Consider the following 20,755-nt stretch of genomic DNA (forward strand, 5'->3'; position numbering starts at 1 on the left):
ACTCAGGAAGTCGAATCACTCACCATAAATATAAAAGACAGAGGCCCATCCAATGTACTGTACCAACACCCCCGCCAGGGGCATAGCAATCACTGCCCCCGCATAGGAACCTGGAACAAGAAAAGATTGAAGGATGCTCACCAATAATTGTCATGAAAGCCCATCCATCCCGCTTGGAGTTCATGTGATTGAATCAAACTGAACAGGAGTCTGAATGCCTCAGGCAAACTCCCAGCATACCCTAAAACTGGCTTCCAGCCTGGCCTGTGGTGGCACAGTGGATAAAGTGTCGACCTGGAACGCTGAGGTTGCCAGTTCAAATCCCTAGGCTTACCTGGTCAAGGCACATATGGGTGTTGATGCTTCCTGCTCCTCCCCCTTCTCTCTCTCTCTCTTTCTCTCTCTCTTTCTCTGTCTCTCTTCTCTAAAATGAATAAATAAATTCAAAAAACTTAAAAAAAAAAACTGGCTTTCAGGGGAGAAAGTTCACCAGGATGCCCTTGAACAGGTACCATGGAAGGGATTAGACAAAGATTGCTCAGACACAGCAATTTGAAATTAATGACACGATGAAGTGAAACGATGAGAAAAATCTGAGAGCCATTTGAAAATCTCAGCCAGGCACAATATTGGGTGCTGAAGAGAGCAGGTGAAGAAAAAAGGTCTGCCTTTTGGAGCTCACAGTTCAGAAGGGTTAACACCTACCTAGGTCTTCAAATAAGGGACTTCAAACTATTAAAGGAACACATTTTTAGAGTCTTCTTCTTCTTTTTTTTTTTTTTTTGTTAATCAGGAGACAGTTAAATGGCAGGGTGACCAGGATGGCTGCTGTCTCCATCCACCTCCTGAATGAGGACATTTTTAAGTTTACTTCTTATTTTGTAAATATGCAACCTGGTAAATACTTATGTGTGGATGTTTATCTTGTCTAGACAAGATAATGAGGGCAGGGGCAGTGACCTGGCCTCACTACCTCCTGCAGCTCCATAATGCCTGCCGGGGAAACATGAGCCCTGTGAACTCATAATATTAACTGAATAAAAAAAAATAGCTTTCTGAAATTCCCTCTGCGATGAGAGTGAAAAAATTCTTCCCTCAGAAAGAGTAAACAGCAAAAGGCCATTCTGTACCCCAGAAAGCAATGTGAAGGGAGACCTTCAGGGAGCAGGAGTTTGGGGGTCCCTGTGAAGGGGTTAAATCCTGTCTTGACACACTGGACCGGACTGGCTACTAAAGGTCCAACCTGGAAGCCCAAATCTAGACATCATGACACCTGAAGAAGTCTCGCAATCCCACCCAACCATTTTCCTCAGATAGAAGATGGGATGAAATCTCTGTCACGCGGTTGACTTGAGGAGCAAATAAACCCTGTATGGGAAGATGTTTTGTAAGCTATCATTAAGGCTACACTAACACCAACTAAAACTGCCACTGTCATGTACAGAATGACCGTGCACTTTTTTTTTTTAATTTCAGACTTCCTCAAAGCAAAAAGGCAAGCATTCCAGAGCATTCCAGAAGGAGCTGCACCCAACTCCGCCCCGTGTGTGGAGAAGGGGGTCTTCCTCCCCAGGCCAAACACCCTGGGGGTGGCGGTGGGGTGGGGTGGGGGTGGAAAGCTCCTGTTTAGGTGATGCAAAGAAATGCCCAGGGCAGGAGCCATTGGGTGCCTTCCATGTGCCCAGAATTGTACTGAGTATTCTGGACCCATGATTTTATTTAACCCCTTTTTCAACCTGCTGACTTTGGTACAAATATCGCTCCCATTTTCCAAGAAGTGAACTGAGGCTGGAAAAAGGGAGGTAGATTGCCTTAGGTAACACAGGTGTGAGCACCAGGAACCCAGGTCTATAAGAATTCAAAGCCTTTATCCTAAATTATTTAATAATTCAGCCCTGCCTCCCCCACTCACAAGTGCCCTGTAATTCCTCATAGTAAGAAGCATTCTTTCATCTAGGAAATTATATAACTTGAAATTGTCCTTCCTCCCTGTCTATTGAACAAATTCTTCCTCATCCTCTGGACATGGCTGCATGTAATCTCTCCATGCCCACCCACAGCCCTGAGCATACCCCAAAGAGAAACTTGCCCCAAATTTCCCAGGGGGGCTGCCTGAGCCCCAAGCCTCTGTACGCTCACCACAAGGACAGAGGAAGCCCTGGAATGTTTGTTGAATGGCGTGGAAAGTGGGGACTGGCAAATTGGGGGTGGGGAAGTCACTAGTTCTGTCCTCAGTAGTTGTGAGAATTTCTAATTTTCCTCCTTCACCCTCCGTTTCCTCTATAAAATAATTAGATGTTTTCTAAGGTCCATTCCAACTCCAATACTTTTTAAGTATAAGAACCAATTAGTCTCAAGCCTGGGTTTCCTCCTAATGGCAGTTTCCCCGGCTGTCCTTTGAAACCAAGGCCACACCTTAGCTGGGTTGTAATCAAGCCTGTCACTTTGATCAGGTACCCTCTTGTGAAAGTCAAACCAGTTCTTCAATCAGCACCTTTGTGGCTATAAAGACACCAAGAACAGGTACTGGTCATTCTTGTTTGTCTGGGAAGTCAAAACAAAAAGCCTTAAAAACAAACCATTCAAAGAAAATAAGGAAAAGGATCTGACAGTTCACAGGCTCAGCTGGGGCAGAATCTTATATTCTTCTAGACTTGGCGTAAGGTCAGCAGCGGGGATGGAGATGACCTGGAACTGCAAACAAGAGACAGAGGGGTGTCTGAAGACAACAGAAGCTAAGGATGTAAAGACATCTCAGCTGTGCAGGCAGTTTCAAACTAGGCATGAAATAGGCACATTGATGAATATGTCTCCCCAAATTCCAGGGACAATGATGATGAAGATTCAAGGAGGTAAAGAAAAAGAATGAGGGAAAAATGAAAATATTCACAGAAAACATAGAGGAAGCTTTATTTCTCCTTTTAGCTAAGAAGTACAGGTTAGCTTCTCTTAGGGGAGGCACGTCAGCTTGAAAAACGAGACAGGCCTAAGTTCTGATCCCAACTCTGCCAACCCCATTGTGGTTTTTGCAGCCTGAGGCACTTTTGTCTTCTTGGGTCCCTTCCCCCTAAAAAAAATGAAAATGTATTTTACAACTGTGTTGATGGTGGGAGCATGTGCTATCCTTGTTCAATTGCTGATTGATACCTAGGTAGACTTTTCAGAGCACAAATTACTTCCAGAAATACAGAGGGCTGGTCCCAAAGGCATGGATGGCTTAGAGTAAGGCCACTTTAGCAAGTGAAGTTTGGAGACCCAGGAATTAAAGTCACATCACTACTTAAGGGGCCACTAATTTACTTTCGGGTAAGGTGGATAGTCTCCACTTTATTTTTATCTGGAATATAACTGTGATAATTAATTACAGGGTCTCTATGACAATGTATACATAGTAGTGAGGACAGTTCTGAATCAAGATCAGGTGGTCTAGCTCCACGACTTGGTAGCTATGTGAACTTGGGCAAGTGATGCAACTTGAGTTTCAGTTCAATAAAACTAAAGTTTAAACTTTAGTCTCAGTTCCTCCATCTATGAAAAGAATAGGAATGGGGGGCTTAATGATTCTATCTCTTTGGCTTTTGACTTTGGCAAATATGATTTGATGGCTAATCCAACAACCATTTCCAATTCCTTTTTTACCTTCCTCTCTAAATGATGGTGAAAAAGCTAGGCTCTTGCTTTCTAGCCTTCTCTGCAGTTAGTAAAGCCTATGATGTAATTAGGACCAAGGAAATAGAAGTGGAAGCCTGCTAGGGGGGTTTGGAAGTTTTTGCTTTTCTAACGAACGGAACATACGTGCCTAGGAGACCCATTCCCACTTCTTCCCGCCTTAAATATAGACGTGCTGCCGGGAGCTGTGACAGCCTTGTGAGCATGAGGAACAAGTAGGAGAGTAAAAAGCATCACTCTGAGGACCGTGGAGTGGAAACTCAGAGCATGTGGAAGCCCTGGGTGGATGGATCATTGAGCAGCAGAACCAACACCAGCAACTGCTCACCTTTGGACTTCTGTTATATGAAAAACATAGGCTCTATTTAGTAGGGTCTTCACTCGAAGCCAAAAGCATCCCTAAATGAAACTTGCTGTGATTCTAATACACTCACCACAAAAAGAGGTCGTGGCCAGCCGGCTTCTCTCCAAAGGTGGTGCCCACTTACTCCACATCCCATGGCACGCTGGGTAGGTCACACCCTGGCAAAATGGTTACAAATAGATTATTTGACTTGACTCCAGTTTCTGTTTGTGTTTAAAAAGTGGATCCTGATTCTTTAACACAGGCTACCACATAAAAGCCCAACTTGTAGATACTAAAGAGCATGTGTCAGCTATTTGACTGACAGCACAGATGCTCAAATTTGAATACCAGTTCAAACATAAGCATAATGGGGAATGGGGGGATCTTTATATTTCATATTATAGTATATAGAATATCGCTACAGAAAGGGAATTCCACCATCAGCTGGTCCATCCTCTCATTTCAAGACACAGAACCTGAGGCTCAGAGCTATTAACTAACTAGACTCTAGCCTTCATGGATGCAATATCATGTTCTTCCCACAGCCAGGGCTCCATTGGAGCAAAGTTGACCCGGGCGCTGAGAATGGCTCCGTGGCCTCTGCCTCAGGCGCTAGAATGGTTCTGGTTGCAACAGATCAACGCCCCAGATGGGCAGAGCATCGCCCCTTGGTGGGCATGCCAGGTGGATCCCGGTCGGGCGCATGCTGGAGTCTGTCTGACTGCCTCTCCATTTCCAACTTCAGAAAAAAAAAAAAAGATAAATAAATAAATAATAAATAAATAAATAAATAAAGACTATATACTCTTGAAACTTTACAGATTTATTCATAAATCCATTTAAATTGTATCAGTGAGAAGAGCCCTTGCTAGGTGAATTATAGACTTGGAGCTTTAGTTTCATCATTTATTAAATGAAAAGGGTTGTGTTAGATTATCTCTAAGAGCATTCCTTAACTCATCTAAACTTCTGCACTCTATGAAACAGTCCTCTATTGTGTTTAAATTTGGAATCACACAAGGTTTTTAAATTAAAGTATTCATAATTGTAGTCATAACCAGAGTTGAGAGAGTAAAGCAAGGTGTAAGATAGGAAAACTGAGTAATAGGAGTTTTCTTCAGAAGCTGAGTTTTCCAAAGGACCATGTTGTCTCCAGCAATATTGAAAACATTAAGACTCTCCTACCTCCACTAGACCTTGCAGAATTCTGACACACATGACACAGCCGTAATGCACTCTGGCCGCAGAAGGAATGAACATGTTCAAGGTCGATGTTAAAAAGATGGCGGCTCCAAAAACCCTGAGGACCAAAACACTGTGTTATTGGGCAGGCCTATTCATGAATGTGACAATCTAGTTAAATATAGAAATAAACCTAACAGTTCATGGAGATCACTATGGAAATTAATAGAAAGAAAAATAGGTGTGTTACAGTTTGGTATGTCCCAAACTAGACTGTTTAGCTGCTTTGATTCCCAAACTCCAGTCCCTGGACCAATCAGAGGCATGTTTTTAGCAGCACAGGGATGTCTTGCCTGGGTGAGGTCTTGATGCTGGAGACTGACCAGCATGAGGTGAGTTAGCTGGAAATCCATCATTCTGCTTAATTCCACCCAAATGACCCATTCTGACTATTACCTCAAGACTTATGCACATTTGAGTGTGTCTCCTGCGGCATAATTCTGCTCTCACTTTCCAGAAGGGATACAGACTACCTGAGAAGCATGCTGCATCCTGGGACCAGCCACGCTCAAGACAGGCCGTGTACCTGTCTTTGCCCTCAACTCTCAGCCCGTGCCACCTGTTTCTCCTCCCTGCCTTGGCATGCCCTGGGAAACGAGAGCAGGCAGTGTTTTCTTCCTTTCTCACACATGTTAATGATGCTTCAGCCCATTTTACAGGCTAGGAAATCATGTATGACGTCTTTTTAGGGCTGAAATGTAAGCTGTAACCCCAGAGATCATAGAAGCCAATATTATTTCACTTTTAAAAAAGAATATAATAGGCAAGTGACAATGAAAGGCACAAATTAGACAAGAGCATAAGTGAATACAGTCATGCTTTCAGTGGTGGGATTCAAATAATTTAACAACTGGTTCTCTGTCCTAATGACTGTGTTAAGTATAAAAAAATGATATACCGAAAGGTAGTTTATTATTTCATGCATTTAATACTTAAATAAGAACAACAAGAAAGGTACAGAAAACTAGATTATAAGAAAGAGTTTTGAAACATTAATGAAAAAAATATTAAATAATACCTGACAAAAACAATAAAACTGTTATTTAAGATATTTCCATATTGTTTCTTGATTGGTGTCCTCACTTGGAATTTTCTTTGCTTTTATCTTAGCTTCCTATCAGTTTCACCGTTCGGGGACAGAATGAACATTACTACGGGCACTTAGAATATGCTGTTGCACAGATAAACATTAAAAAAGAGTAAGCAATATAAATTTGTGATTTCTACATTGGGCAGCTGCCCAGGTGCCCACCTTAGAGAGAACCCTAATCACAAGTGCCATTTTAACAACTGGTTTGCCAAACTCAACAAAAAAATTAGGTATCATTTCTGCCGAACCAGTGTGAACCAGCTGAATCCCACCACTGCATGCTTATACATATTTAGATTTTATATATATATGTATATGTATATGTGTGTGTATTAACTTTCACAATTTTTTTACCTTGATCCAGAAAACAAAATATAATTTATATTGAAACCCAATACATACTCATACACACAAATGTAACTGAATCAAGGTTCAAAACCCAAAAACTTAAATGTACATGAGCTAAGTTATTTTCTATTCTATTTAATTATCTTCTATTTATCTTTCTCTTTTTTACAAAATGCTCATTGGTAAATTATTACATTAATTTTATTACCATTTAAAAAGTTGTGTTTCAGAATTTGAAAAACACTGCTTTATAAAATGCATACTTCACAAAATCCATATATGTAAAGTCCTACAGGACACATAATTGGGAGGGACCTGGAGATATTTCACACACTCCTTTTCTGGTACATTTATACCTACGTCTCCTCTAAGCCGCCATCGTGTCCTGCTTGAACACTGCGAGTAACAGAACTCACTGCTTCTTGTGGAACCTCATTCTGTCTTGGCTACATTTAATTGCTCAAACACCTACTATCGAATCTCAAGGCATTAAAGACTTCTTGCAATTTAGAGGCCAGTCCCTATGACAAAACCTGTATAGCACTGGATGATATTTACATAGGATCACAAAATTCACTGTTCAAAGGGAGCTTAAACACAATCTAACCCACGCTCCATTTCACAGGTTCAGAAGCTGAGACTCAGGGCAGAAAGGAAAGCAACTCCGTAGAGGCCACCACATGAGTTACTTAGGGACCAGAAACTATTTCTCCTGACCCGGAGTCAATTATTCTTTTTATTACATAATCACTCAAAGAATTTCAAGATAAATTAGAATAAATAAAAAGATCCCTAAGGACAGGATCACCTGGGCTTGATATCTGTATATCACATTGATCGGAACGGTTCCTGTCCTTTCTTTTGTCCCCCCAAATTGAGAGCCAGCTCTGCAGACTTGCTAAAAGTCCAAAGCTATCTTATGATCTGTGCAGCGCTCATGTTATACCAATCTATCTTACCTGTTAGCAGCAAACTTGTTTGAAATGAAACCACCTGGAATTTGTGTCACAATATAACCCCAGAAAAAAGATCCGTGGATAAAGCCCACCGTCTCTGGATCCCAGTTAAACTGTGCTGTCTGAAATTAGAAATCAGATACAATGGTGTTTATAACACTTGACTGCCATTTTTCACTGATGAGCCTACAGAATAGCCCCACAAGTTCCTTCTTTCCTTCCTTTATTCAACAATTATTTATAGAGGGCCTCTTGTGTGCTTGGGATATAGCAGTGAACACAACAAAGTACCTACTCTCATGTAGTTCACCTTGTAGTAAGAGGTTGTGTACAAAGTTATGCCATATGAATACATATATATAGACATATAATCTGTAATCATATATATCATATAGCTGAAGAAAATATGCCATATGCCATGTCAAATTAAAATATATATATATATATGTATACCAAATAATGATGAATACCAAGAAGAAAATGAAACTGCTTGTGAATAAAACAAAATAAATTCTAGACTTACTAGGTTATTTACTAGGTTATTCAGATGCCAGTTTAATGAGAACACAAAGGGAATGAGAGCCTTTTAAGTCTCTCATTTCTTAAAAAGGATAAAAAAGCCTATTCTACCTACCCATAAGTTGTATGAAACAGCACCAATATATCTAGCAGGTTATTCATCTGCTCAAAGATTTTGCACTTAACAGCTCAACTGGTTCAGTGGTAGAGCGTCAGTCAGTCCAGCATGTAGAAGTCCCAGGTTCAATTCCTGGTCAGGGTACACAGTAAAAGCAACCGTCTGCTTCTCCACCCTCCCCCCTTCTTTCTCTCTCTCTCTCTCTCTCCCTCTTTCCCTCCTGCAGCCATGGCTCAAATGGTTGGAGCAAGTTGGCCTCAGATGCTGAGGATGGCTCCATGGCCTTGCCTCAGGCAATAAAAGAGCTCAGTTGCCAAGCAACGGAGCAGCAGCTCCAGAAGGGTAGATCATTGCCCTAGTAGGGGGCTTGCCAGGAGGATCCTGATCAGGTGCATGTGGGAGTCTGTCTCTCTGCCTCCCTGCCTCTCAATTAATTTTTAAAAATGGGTTTTGCATTTAATACATTTAACACTGAAATGTAGCGTGACCGCAATAAATTTCAGCAGCCATTGTTGTGATGATAATGACAACAGCAATAAAGCACCCTTCCAAAAGTCTTAGGCCATTGAAATTTCCTAAGGCTGAGTCCATTGCCTCACTTTCGTCCCCAGGCAAAGAAACGCATTCTTTTCAGACTCCCTGCAAATGTCCTTTCCTCTGAGGAGGCTCTCCAATGCCCTCAAATTGATATAGTCACTTGTTCCTGTACTTGTTCCACAGCCAGGGCACCCATACTGTGCTGTTCCAAAACTAGCCATCCACGCAGGTGTCCATTTCCCACTCTGGGTGGCAAGCAACTCTGAAGTAGCAGCCCTGTCCTATGACTTCATTGCCTCAGGACCTAAAACAGATACCTGGAATGGACAAGGTTCCAGGCAATAGTTGCAAGGTGAAGCAATGAATGACTTTGTAAAGCATTGATATCAAAATGCAAGGTGTTCTTATTACGGAGTAAGGGTTTTTATTATTCAATGCACTATGTCTCATAAACTTTCATCACAGTTTATTTTCCTGTCACAAATTGTTATGTTTGTATTTGCTCATTTATTCAACATTCACCTAGTGCCCCCTGGGTTCTGGGTCAGGTGCCAGAGAGTGCAAATACAAACTCAAATAAAAATTGCCTTTGCCTGCTAGGAGATCACAGTCCAGGAAACACTGGCCTGGACTCTGTACTCGAGCCCCCATTTTGCAGATTGGGATGTTAAAGCTCAAGAGTAATGATCATTAATTGAAATCAGCTCCGTAAATTTTCATTTCTTGCTACTATGTGCCACACATTGTTCACGGCACCTAGAACATGGGGACATGGCAGTGAACCACGACAGTAATTGCTCTTTCCATGGAGATGCCGGCAGGGATGGCAGAGTGCAAACCAGTGCAGACTGTGTTAAATGGTGATCGGTGATGAGAAGAAAAAATGAAGCAGGAAAGGGGATGGGAAATATTGAGTAGGCATGAGGTAGGTTGTGATTTTACAGAGAGTGGTCAGGAGACAATTTTTGAGTAAAGCCCTTAAAGGAAGGAAGGGAACAAGTTGTGCATTCATTATCTGAGAGGAAAGCTTTTCAGACAGAAAAAACAGCAAGTGTAAAGGCCCTGTGGTCGGGATGTACCTTATGTATTAGAAGAATAAACAGCATGTTAGGAAAGCTGGAGGGTAATGAGTCAGGGAGAGGGGGATAGGAGTTAGAGAGGTTCAAACTGTGAAGGGCCGTTTAAGTCCTTATAAGAACTTTGACTTTTGCCCTAAGAGAGATGGAAACCATTAGAAGCTTTGAGCAGAAGAGGGACATGATTTTACTAAGGCACTTTCCATATATTTCCTCCTTTAATCCTTACAACGCCTAAAGGTTATTATTATTAGCTCCTTTTTCTTGGTACATGAGGAAATTGAGGCTTAGAGAGAGTAACTTACTTGCCCAAGGTCATATTAGTTACAAGTTGATAGTTACGACAACTAGTTACAAGGAGAGACAAGATTGAGACTGAGACTTCTTAGCTGCCTGATTCCAAACACTATATTCTTTCCATTGCTCACAAAGATTTGACTTTCTTTCTAAGAACTAGAGACTAGACTTCTATGCCTTAAGTCACAGAGTAACCCAATGAACCAAGGCTCCAACACAGAGGAATCCACTTGATCCTGTGGCTGACTGTCAATCACACTGTCCGTTGCTCATGCCTACTCTTTGATGGGATGGTGTTTCTGTTCATTCTCTGAAGGAAATGAATGGTACATAAAGAAGAGCACTTGGTCTGCTGAGAACTGACTCTCACCACCACTTGAGCCCCATTAGAATCATAATGGCCCCAAGTATGAACCGTTAGTGTAAGCCAAGCTTTGAGTAAAGTACTATGTTAGGCTGTAAGAATGGCCCCCAATGTGATTAGAGTCAAGAATCTTGAGATGCATTCTTCTGGATTATCCAGCTGGGCCCTAAATGCTATGACAAGCGTCCTTATAAGAGGCACGAGGAGATTTGGGCAGATGGAAAAGGCCATCCATGTCAAGACAGAGACAGAGGCCAGATTGATGCTGCCACATGCCACAGAGCACTTGGGTCCACCGGGAGCTAGAAAATGCCAGGAAAGATCCTTTCCTGGAGCCTTCTGAGAGAGCATGGCCCCGCAGACACCTTGACTTTGGACTTGTGGTCTCCGTGACTGTGTGAGAATAAACTTCTCTTGTTTTAAACCCCCATGTCTGTGGTAATTTGTCATGGCAGCCTTAGGAGACTAATACAGGTACTTAATATATTAATACCAAATTATCTCATTTGATCAACAAGTCAGGTCTTTTATTTCCATTTCACAATAAGGGCAATGAAGGTTAACAAAGAGTTCCTAGCAATGCTGATTTCTGTCTCCCTGTTCACGTTTCCTTCCAAGAGGATTCTCCCCCCCTCCCCCTCAGCTAACTGGACATCTGAATAGCAAGAAGGAAGGCTGGATTCAGTCAGATGGCCTCTGTTTCTCTCTCTCTTTCTCTCCAAGAACCAAGATATTCTAGTTAAGCAGTACTGAACTGAAAGTGCCCTGGAGTCAGGGACAAGTAAGTCACCTCCCTGGCAAGGGAAAGGCTCAAGAACTTCCACTTTGGAGAGCAGTGAGAAACCATGGAAAAGGAAAGAGAATCGTCCATGGAGAGACCCTGAGGATGGAGCAGACTCTGAGAGAAGCAGAGGAGAGACCACGAGGAGCAAGCATGCTAAAGGCCCTAGCTGAGGAGTCCCTAGCTCCCAGGTGGCCCAGTGCCACTCTGGCCTTCCTGGCAGGGCCTCCGTTCAGGCCTCGGAAATAATGACATAACCAACATGGATTTCAGTCCCACCTCGGGCTGGGAGCCCTGTCCAGGGCACTGACCATACAAATGTACACAGCAGAGCTGCTCTCTGCCCACCACGTCCGTGAGCTCCCTTACTGCCCCACCATAATTCCCTTTCAGCTTGAGCTGGTTTCACTGAATTTCTATTCTTTTGTAACCTGCAATCCCTTACCAGGACACAAGGGCAACTTGCCCAAGGTCTCAGAACTAATAAACAAGAGTCAAGTTTGAAACGAGGTCTGGCCAGTTCCGAAGTCCATCCGCTTAACCTTGCAAGGGCTCATGGTTCGTGGGAAGAAGTCTGGACTTTTCCTGAGGGTAATGAGAAATACGGTTTCTCAAACTTCAGTCATTATAGCTTACCATATGCTAGCTTCACATGTTTTCAAACTCATAATTATTAAACTAAAGTGATTGTTTACACATCAGCTAAAACTACCTTTTATTCCAGTAATAGAATATATGCTATGTATTTGCAAGGCCTATCCAGTCATTCTGTCAATTCTCCTACTCTTTTGAAAATGAGGATTTAAAATGATCTCAGTGAAAAATATCTAGACTTCCCTCCATAAAATGAAAAATCAAACAAACAAAACTACCAGCCATTCAGAGCCTTTCTTAATACAATTAGTGAAATAACTTTATCATCAGGTTGAACACACTCAGCTAATATCTAAGCTTAGTTCTATCCGGACAAAAGAGGAATCGCCTACTATAAATTAGAGGTGCGTCAGAGCTTCTGAAAGGCTACCCAACTTCTACCTTTGAGGCCCGTGAAAATGAACATAAAGTATCTTTTAGATCTTAATCACTTTCTCTAACACTCCAGAAAGCAAAACCATAGAAACTAGACAGCACATACTAGCACTGTCCCTCAGGTTTATCAAAATGTCTTTTCCGTGTACCTCAAAGCAGACCCTATCGACCGAGATTGATCTTTTCGGGCAACAAACAAATGCAAACCAGCATCTCATTTAGCTCTGGGCCTCAGCAGACGTTTCAATTAGCTGGCCTTGCTCACAAAAGGCTGGGAGAATGCACGCGACACACAGCTGAAACCTCGCTAACACACATCACGCTTTATTTAAACATGCACTGGCATGTTCTCCACAACTTGACTTCCCTCCCACCCCCACCCCCAAAATAACAACCAGGATACCCTGTGGAACAGATTCAGCTGTGACATCAAAAAGAGACTAGTTAGAAGAATCTCCATGGAGCTCTTTTCTTCTGGCAGAATAATCTCTCTTAGATTAAGAGAAAGAAAGCCTTTTGCAACAACATGGATGGACCTGGAGATTATTATGCTAAGTGAAACAAGCCAGTCAGAGAAAGACACATACCATACGATTTCTCTTATATGTGGAATCTAATGAACAAAATAAACTAACAAAATAGAAACAGACTCACAGATACAGAAAATAAACTGATAGCCGTCAGAGGGGAGGGTGGTTGGGGGGCTGGCTGAAAAAGTTGAAGAGATGAAGCCCACCCCCCAAAAAAACCCTCACAGACACAGGCAACAGTATGGTGATTACCAGAGGAAAAGGGGGGAGGGGGAGACAGAAGCGGGTACAGTGGGGACAGATGGTGATTTGATGGGGTGGTGAACACACAATATAATATACAGATGATGTATTATCTGAAACCTATATAATTTTATTAACCAAGGTCACCCCAATAAATTCAATTAAAAAAAGTTTTTTAAAGGCTGCAGGCCAACTGAAGACTTCTTCTTAATGGATTGAAATCAAATTGTCTCAAATCAGGGCTTGGCAGGAACTGGCGCAGGCCACACGGATCAATGCAGCATGAAGGAACGGGTTCTGCACTCAAGTGCGGGAAACAGCGTTCCTCGACCCTTCTCGGGGCTTGTCACAGAACACAGCACAGTCAGGGCTCCCCTGTCACAGGGCACCTTCTTCATAGCACAGCCTACAGAATGGTGATTTGCAAACACCAGTTGGGGAGCTCTGGTCTAACTGTTTTTCTAGTTGTGGGCCAGCAGCAGACCAGCCCACTATCAGATGCCTTTCTGCAAACAAATAAATTTCCATATGAGTCACTCCAGTGTATGTGTTCAAGACAACAAAATATGTATTTATTGGGTGTCTACTATATTTTCATTGATTCTCTAGGCCTATCATTTAAAAAACAAACCAGAGTTTTATTTTTCTGGTGATTCATAAAAAATAATACTATTTAAAGTCACGCCAGAGGTTGCTCGATTATGACTACAACAGCCCTTGAACTGGGCCTCCTGTTTCCACTCACGTCAATCCCGACCCATTGGGAGATCACTGGCTAAACAGTGATCACTCTGGAGCACAGATCCGATAGCATCGCCTCTCCTTAAAGCCCATCTGTGACTCCATACGTGGTTTACCAGGCTCACGTGACCTGACGCCTGTCTACCTTGCTGTCTCCATTCCTTAGTGCTCACCCCACACTCTGCTCTCCTACGAATTCTCACCCTGGAATCTGTGCATGGAATTCTGTGGATCTGTGGACTTGGATGGGATAAAAAATAGGCATCTTCATCTTTACTAACTGCTAACTGAAATTTAGCATTTTCTGCAATTATGAATGTAGGCAACAAACCACAGTCACGTTAACAATACCTATGTCTCTATTACTAGGGGAAATTATAAATATGTTCATATCTACATAGCAGTAGTTGCCACTATCTCGAACTACTGTTTCTAGTTTAAAATTCAAAATTACACTGAGTTTTAGACCCATTGCTAGATTTTGTCATTTGAAAAGAAGCTCAAATGTTTCTATTTCACAAATTTTATTTTTAAATATTTTGATATCTGTATTTTCATATTAGTTTTCTTTATAATCTCATATATTTAATTTTAAAAAAATTTAAGGCCTGCCTGACCAGGTGGCGCAGTGGATAGAGCATTGGACTGGGACACAGAGGACCCAGGTTCAAAGTCCCGAGGTCACCAGCTTGAGCGCAGGCTCATCTGGTTTGAGCAAGGCTCGCCAGCTTGAGCCCAAGGTCGCTGGCTCGAGCAAGGGGTCACTCATCTGCGGTAGCCCCACAGTCAAGGCACATATGAGAAAGCAATCAATGAACAACTAAGGTGCTGCAACAAAGAATTGATGCTTCTCATCTCTCTCCCTTACTGTCTGTCTGTCCCTATCTGTCTCTCTCTCTGACTCTCTCTGTCACAAAAAAAAATAAATAAATAAGCCCTAACTGGTTGGCTCAGTAGTAGAGCATTGGCCTGGCCAGCATGTGGATGTTCTGGGTTCGATTTCCAGTCAGGGCACACAGGAGAAATGTCTATCTGCTTCTCCACCCCTCTTCCTCTCACTTCTCTCTCTTTTCTCCTCCTGCAGCCCTGGCTCGATTGGAGCTAACTGGCCCCAGACGCTGAGGATGGCTCCACGACCTCTGCCTCAGGCACTAGAATGATTCCTGTTGCAATGGAGCAACACCCCAGATAGGCAGAGCATCGCCCTCTAGTGGGCTTGCCAGGTAGATTCTGGTCAGGGCACATGCAGTAGTCTGTCTCTGCCTCCCCTCCATTCACTTAAAAAATAAAAATTAGAAAATTTGGCCCTGGCCGGTTGGCTCAGTGGTAGAGCGTCGGCCTGGTGTGCAGGAGTCCCAGGTTCGATTCCCAGCCAGGGCACACAGGAGAAGCGCCCATCTGCTTCTCCACCCCTCCCCCTCTCCTTCCTCTCTGTCTCTCTCCTCCCCTCCCGCAGCCAAAGCTCCATTGGAGCAAAGTTGGCCTGGGCGCTGAGGATGACTCTGTGGCCTCTGCCTCAGGCACTAGAATGGCTCTGGTTGCAACAGAGCGATGCCCCAGATGGGCAGAGCATCACCCCCTGGTGGGCGTGCCGGGTGGATCCCGGTCGGGCGCATGCGGGAGTCTGTCTGACTGCCTCCCTGTTTCCAACTTCAGAAAAATACAAAAAAAAAAATTTAAGACACTATTTTGACAAAGGGTTCATAAGGTTTATAAGTCTTGACCAGGTTGCCAAAAGGGGACCATGACACAGAAAAGATAAACTCCTATCTCAGTTCTAAACTCACCATTCTTTCTCTCTCTTTCTCTCCCGCCCCCACAGTCTTTGACACACAAAGTTCCTTTTTTTTCAAAGACTCTTATTTCTATCCCACCAAAACCGTCTATGTCAAATTCTTCCTCATCCTTCCAATCCAGCCATCACTTTCTCTGGGAATTATTTCACAATATCAAATTCTTATTAGGTCCCTCCCTTATAGGCTCCCAAGTTTCAGATCACCCAACACAGCACCTAAACCCTGATATATAATCAGTTGCTTGTATGGCCCTGTGGAGATGAGAGCCCAGCCTGTGTTTTCAGCATCTATCCCCATCCCCTTCACACAGTGCCCGGCACATGGTAGCTGCTCTACATTATTGCTACATCAGTGAATGAAGTGCACTGCTTTCTTACATGTAGCAAAATATTTGCACAGCTGCTGCTCAAACAGCTCCTGCCATAAACTGACACTGACCTGAACTTCCGGTTTCCCATCAACATAGATAGTGCTGTTGTTGACCATTTCCACGATGGCCACTCCAAGATTGCACCGAATCCCAAAGGAGATGCAGAATCCCAGCCCGCTCATGATAGCGATGATGTAACGCTTAGGGACACCACAGCAGTGGCAGTCACAGGGCGGGGGGCTCTGCCTGGATGTCTGCACTGGCCTTCCTTCTTCGTTCAGCTCAATGTTATTTTCCTCCTCGTTGGTCCCATCAATTTTTCTACAGTGGAAAAAGGAAGGGTCAGGGTTAGAGAAAAAACATAATGTACTACTCAAAAAGAAATTGTGCACCAAGAAAGAAAAAGGGAAACACAAAGTCGGATGCAGCCTTCATTTTTAAATGTTTATTTAACTGATTTTAGGGAGAAGAAGGGAGAGACTGAGAGAGAAAAGAGGAATATAGATCTACTCCTGGATGTGCCCTGACCGGGTATCAAACCCACAACCTCTGTGCTTCAGGAAGATGCTCCAACCAACCAAACCATCTGGCCAGGGCTACCTGCATTTTTTTAATGTTATTAATCTAACCACCATCATTATTATTACTAACATGAATTATAATGGCTAAAATTACTGATATTCTGGCTATTGTGTTGCTCTTTGATAGGCATTAAGTCATTTCAATCTCCTACCAATGCTCAGAGGTACACAGAGCGTTATCTTGCCATTTTACAGATGAGGAAACTAAGTCATCTGAAGTGGGATACAGGCCCCAGTCCAGAGGCTGTGTCTTCAACAATGTGCTTCACTGAGTTTCCTCGTGAGGGTATCACCAGATTTCATCCACACCCCATGACCCAGCTATCTGGTTTGACCTTAATATTACTGTCACTGAAACTTGCTAAAAAATACATAGTGGAAAATTTAATTCATTTTCAGATTCTTTCTTCTCCTCTTTTCCCAAATCTTAATAAAATGCTAGGTGGAGGTAGGGAGGTACATTTTTTTATCGTAGCCCACTCGCCTTTGGTTGTGTAGTCTTTCCTCTGCAGGTGGTTCTTCCAAGGAGGTGATATTCTGGCATCTTTTAAACAGATGATTGGATTTTTCATTGACTTCTCTAGTTTCAGATTATGATATGTCCATTATAGTGCATTTACTCTCCTCTTAAAAATAATCAGTTGGGCAAACTCAACACAGTCTATCAACTATAAAAAGAATCATTTGTATCTTTTCACATATTGTGAAACTCTTCCAGTTCATTTTGAAAAAATCTGAAGGTCTAGAATTATTAGCCCACATTCCCTCACAGCTACAATGGGCTCTTCTGTTCAGTCAAGTCCCCATCACTCCCTACTGTCACTCTAACACTGAACTCAGTTGCCATTTAACATTATACCTGCACTGTTGCTTTTTTTTACCATTAAAATGCAGAGAAAGAAAAATATGTTTTGTACACATATCTCTATCAGAAGTAAAAAAAAAAGATGAGACCAGGAACAAACATACAGTCAACCACCATTTACAAATGCCAAATATCTTAACTGCCCCTTGAAACTGTGAGTCCTGCCTTACCAGGAGAGAAAATTACTTTTTCTGTGCTCTCTTGCAGCTATGATGTTGCTATGTGATGTGTGTAAACCAGTGGCACTTACACTGAGTAAGACTTAGATGGCAAAGGAAACAAGAAGAGAATGCCGCATTCGGGGAAATGACCGTGCAAACGGCAGCCGATAGAGGACATAGCTGGTTCCTCTGTGACTGTAGGGGCAGAACTGCCGGACCAAGTCATAATGAGTTCTTAGTCGCAAGCACTGGTGCTGACTGTGTTTTATCTGAAACGTTTTGTGGTATGATAGAATAGGTTCTTTCCTGCCCTTTTCCTGGAGGGGGGAGCATCCAGATCTGGTCCCCCGACAGGGTCAGAGAACTTCCCAACATGCTTTGCTAAATTGCATTCTACTTCAGCTAGAGTGGATTCTGTTGGTCGCAACCAAGAACTGTGAATGATATCACATGCTTCTTCATGAAAGTAAAGGTTGTTTCTGTGTTGACATGTAAAGTACATCTTTGTTAAAAAGAAAAAAAATAGACCCTACTTTACTCTGTAGGTATTGAGTCTGTGACCTTTGCAACTAAGCTTTAAGAAGCATATAGAGGATTTGGTTATTATGAAGATATTGGGGAACATTAGAAAAAGAGAAAATAAACCCTAGGTAAGAAAATATGCTGCTAGACTAGAAGATAAGAAATGGTTAGAAGAAAAAAGGCTGAGAGTCTAAAAGCTGAGGGGTCCTGTACCCTGATTTTGAGCTGAACCCCTGAAGTAGGGAGTCCTTAAGAGATCATTCTAAGATGCACTCTCAGAGTGAGATCTTGGAGTTAGATTTCTCATTAGCTGACTAGCAATGAGAACCCCACCACTAGTGGTAGGTGGGGTATTGACAGTTCCTGGCAGGTAGTATCAGTGTGAATGGTAATCAGACTTTCTCCTGTGGTCAGCTGGGATGGAATGCAGGTGGAAGGGGAGGCACTGGTTCATGCAGTATCTTTGGTGATTGGGGAGCTCTGGGAGAAATAGCTCTCCATGGAGTTCAGTGGCTATTGTTAAATGCCACTGATGCTTTGAAAAGAGAAAAATAACAGGATTCGGACAATCAATCACTAATTTAAAGGAAAGTATAAAAGTCAGCCGCTCTCTTGTCAATCTTTAAAGCCCATCTCTCCGGCATTGGAGGGCCAGCAGAACTGAAGTTCAGGAACAAGACTTTATTGTAAAAATGGCAGAATCATCTCTGTGAGTATGGGCTGCACTTAGTGACTTGCTTCCAAAATAGAGTATGAAAAGCAGAGAAATCGCCTGACCAGCCAGTGGCGCAGTGGATAGAGCATCGGATCGGACTGGGATGCGGAGGACCCAGGTTCGAGACCCCAAGGTCGCCAACTTGAGCGTGGGCTCATATGGTTTGAGCAAAGCTCACCAGTTTGGACCCAAGGTCACTGGTTCGAGCAAGGGGTCACTCAGTCTGCTGTAGCCCCCCAGTCAAGGCACATATGAGAAATCAATCAATGAACAACTAAGGAGCCGCAACAAAGAATTCTCATTCTCTCTCCCTTCCTGTATATCCCTATCTCTTCCTCTCTCTGACTCTCTCTGTCTCTGCTACAAAAAAAAAAAAAAAAAAAAAAAGAAAAGAAAAGAAAAGAAAGGCAGGGAAATCTGGCAAAGGCTCCTTAACCAAAGCAATCAATCAAGGTGAGCATCACTAGTAATAAGTCATGCTAATAGCACGTACCCTCTGACAGGATGTGATGAGAATGGTGTTTCTCCTTTGTAGTATTATTCCTAAAAAATCACAACCCTAGTCTAATCATAAGAAAAATGTCAGGCAAACTCAAACTGAGGGACTTTCTACAAAATACCCAATCAATAGTCCTCAAAACTGTCCAAGTCATAAAAAGAAAAGGGCTGAGCTACAGTCACAGATCAGAGGAGACTACGGAGACATGATGAGTAAGTGCAATGCAGTATCTGGATTGGATCGTGGAACAGGAAAAAGGGGAGCAGTGGAAAAAGTAATGAAATTTTAATAAAGTATGGACTTTAATTAGTAATGCATCAATGGTGGTATTTTACTTCTGACAAATGTACTATATTAATATAAGATGTTAACATTAATGGAAACCAAGTAAGGAGTATATAGAAAATCTCTGTACTATATCTATAACATTTCTGTAGGTCTAAAATGATTCCAAAACAAAAGCTTAGCTCTAAAAAGAAAACCAGAACTCCAGGAACGGTGGAATTCTGAGTTTAGTTAGGTCTCTTACGCCAAAGCCGAGATCCTGATGAGAAATAGGATCCGGAGAACATGGGATGAGAGGATATATGAGACTTGGGTTAGGGCATAGCTGCACTTGAACATCTAACACGCTAAAGTCCTCAGAATGCTCTGGACCTGCGGAAGAGGCCAACTGCTCTTGTTGGAAGGTAAATGTCCCTCCTCCCCTTACTTGAAAATTAGGCAAAGCCTCAAATGGGGCAGGTAAGACAATACTGATGCTCTTCACAGTCTGCTCTTCCCTCCCTTCCTGGCCATCAGACCAATTGAACCAGACCTCGCATCAAGCAAGTACTGGGCTTGCCAGTACGTGCCAGTACAAGAGGGAGTAATACACCAAAGAAGCAGGATCTAACCAACACTTAGCAGCAGCGAGCAGTTCAGTGCATCTGGAAAGGGATCCTCAACATGCAGGAAGAAGGTGGAGGGCAATGAAGCTGGGCAAGAGAAAGTTTGTCTATATGAGAGGTTGGTTGAATTATGTTCCCCCAAACAATATGTTCAAGACTTACCCTCGGATAGCTGTGAATGTAAACTGCTTTGGAAATTGGGTCTTTGCAGATGTAATCAAGTTAAAATGAGGTCATATTGGATTAGGGTGAACCCTAATGCAGTGACTGGCATCCCTATAAAAAGAAGGGAATTTGAACACGTAGATTCAGAAACCCAGGGCAGAAGGCCATGTGACAACAGAGGCAGAGACTGAAGTAATGTGTCCACAGGAATGCCAAGGATAACCAGCAACCCACAGAAGTGAGGAAGAGGCAAAGATGAATCCTCCTTCTGAGCCTTCAGAGAGCTTGGCTCTGCCCATATGATT

The 20,755-nt window shown here is 42.7% G+C and overlaps 1 protein-coding gene across 1 annotated transcript in view; it reads right to left on the reverse strand.

Annotated features, from left to right (window-relative positions):
- SLC17A8 (solute carrier family 17 member 8) overlaps window positions 1-20,755 on the reverse strand; it is a 46,079-nt gene that overhangs the window by 18,348 nt on the left and 6,976 nt on the right. Inside the window, exons 2-6 of the mRNA XM_066357130.1 lie at window positions 16,121-16,373; window positions 7,655-7,773; window positions 5,201-5,315; window positions 4,104-4,191; window positions 24-110 (exon numbers count right to left, since the gene is read on the reverse strand). Coding sequence (XP_066213227.1) covers window positions 24-110; window positions 4,104-4,191; window positions 5,201-5,315; window positions 7,655-7,773; window positions 16,121-16,373 — 662 coding nt within the window. The remainder of the gene's footprint in view (window positions 1-23; window positions 111-4,103; window positions 4,192-5,200; window positions 5,316-7,654; window positions 7,774-16,120; window positions 16,374-20,755) is intronic.

This window comes from Saccopteryx leptura, chromosome 1, assembly GCF_036850995.1.
Source record: "Saccopteryx leptura isolate mSacLep1 chromosome 1, mSacLep1_pri_phased_curated, whole genome shotgun sequence".
Lineage (NCBI taxonomy): Eukaryota > Metazoa > Chordata > Mammalia > Chiroptera > Emballonuridae > Saccopteryx > Saccopteryx leptura.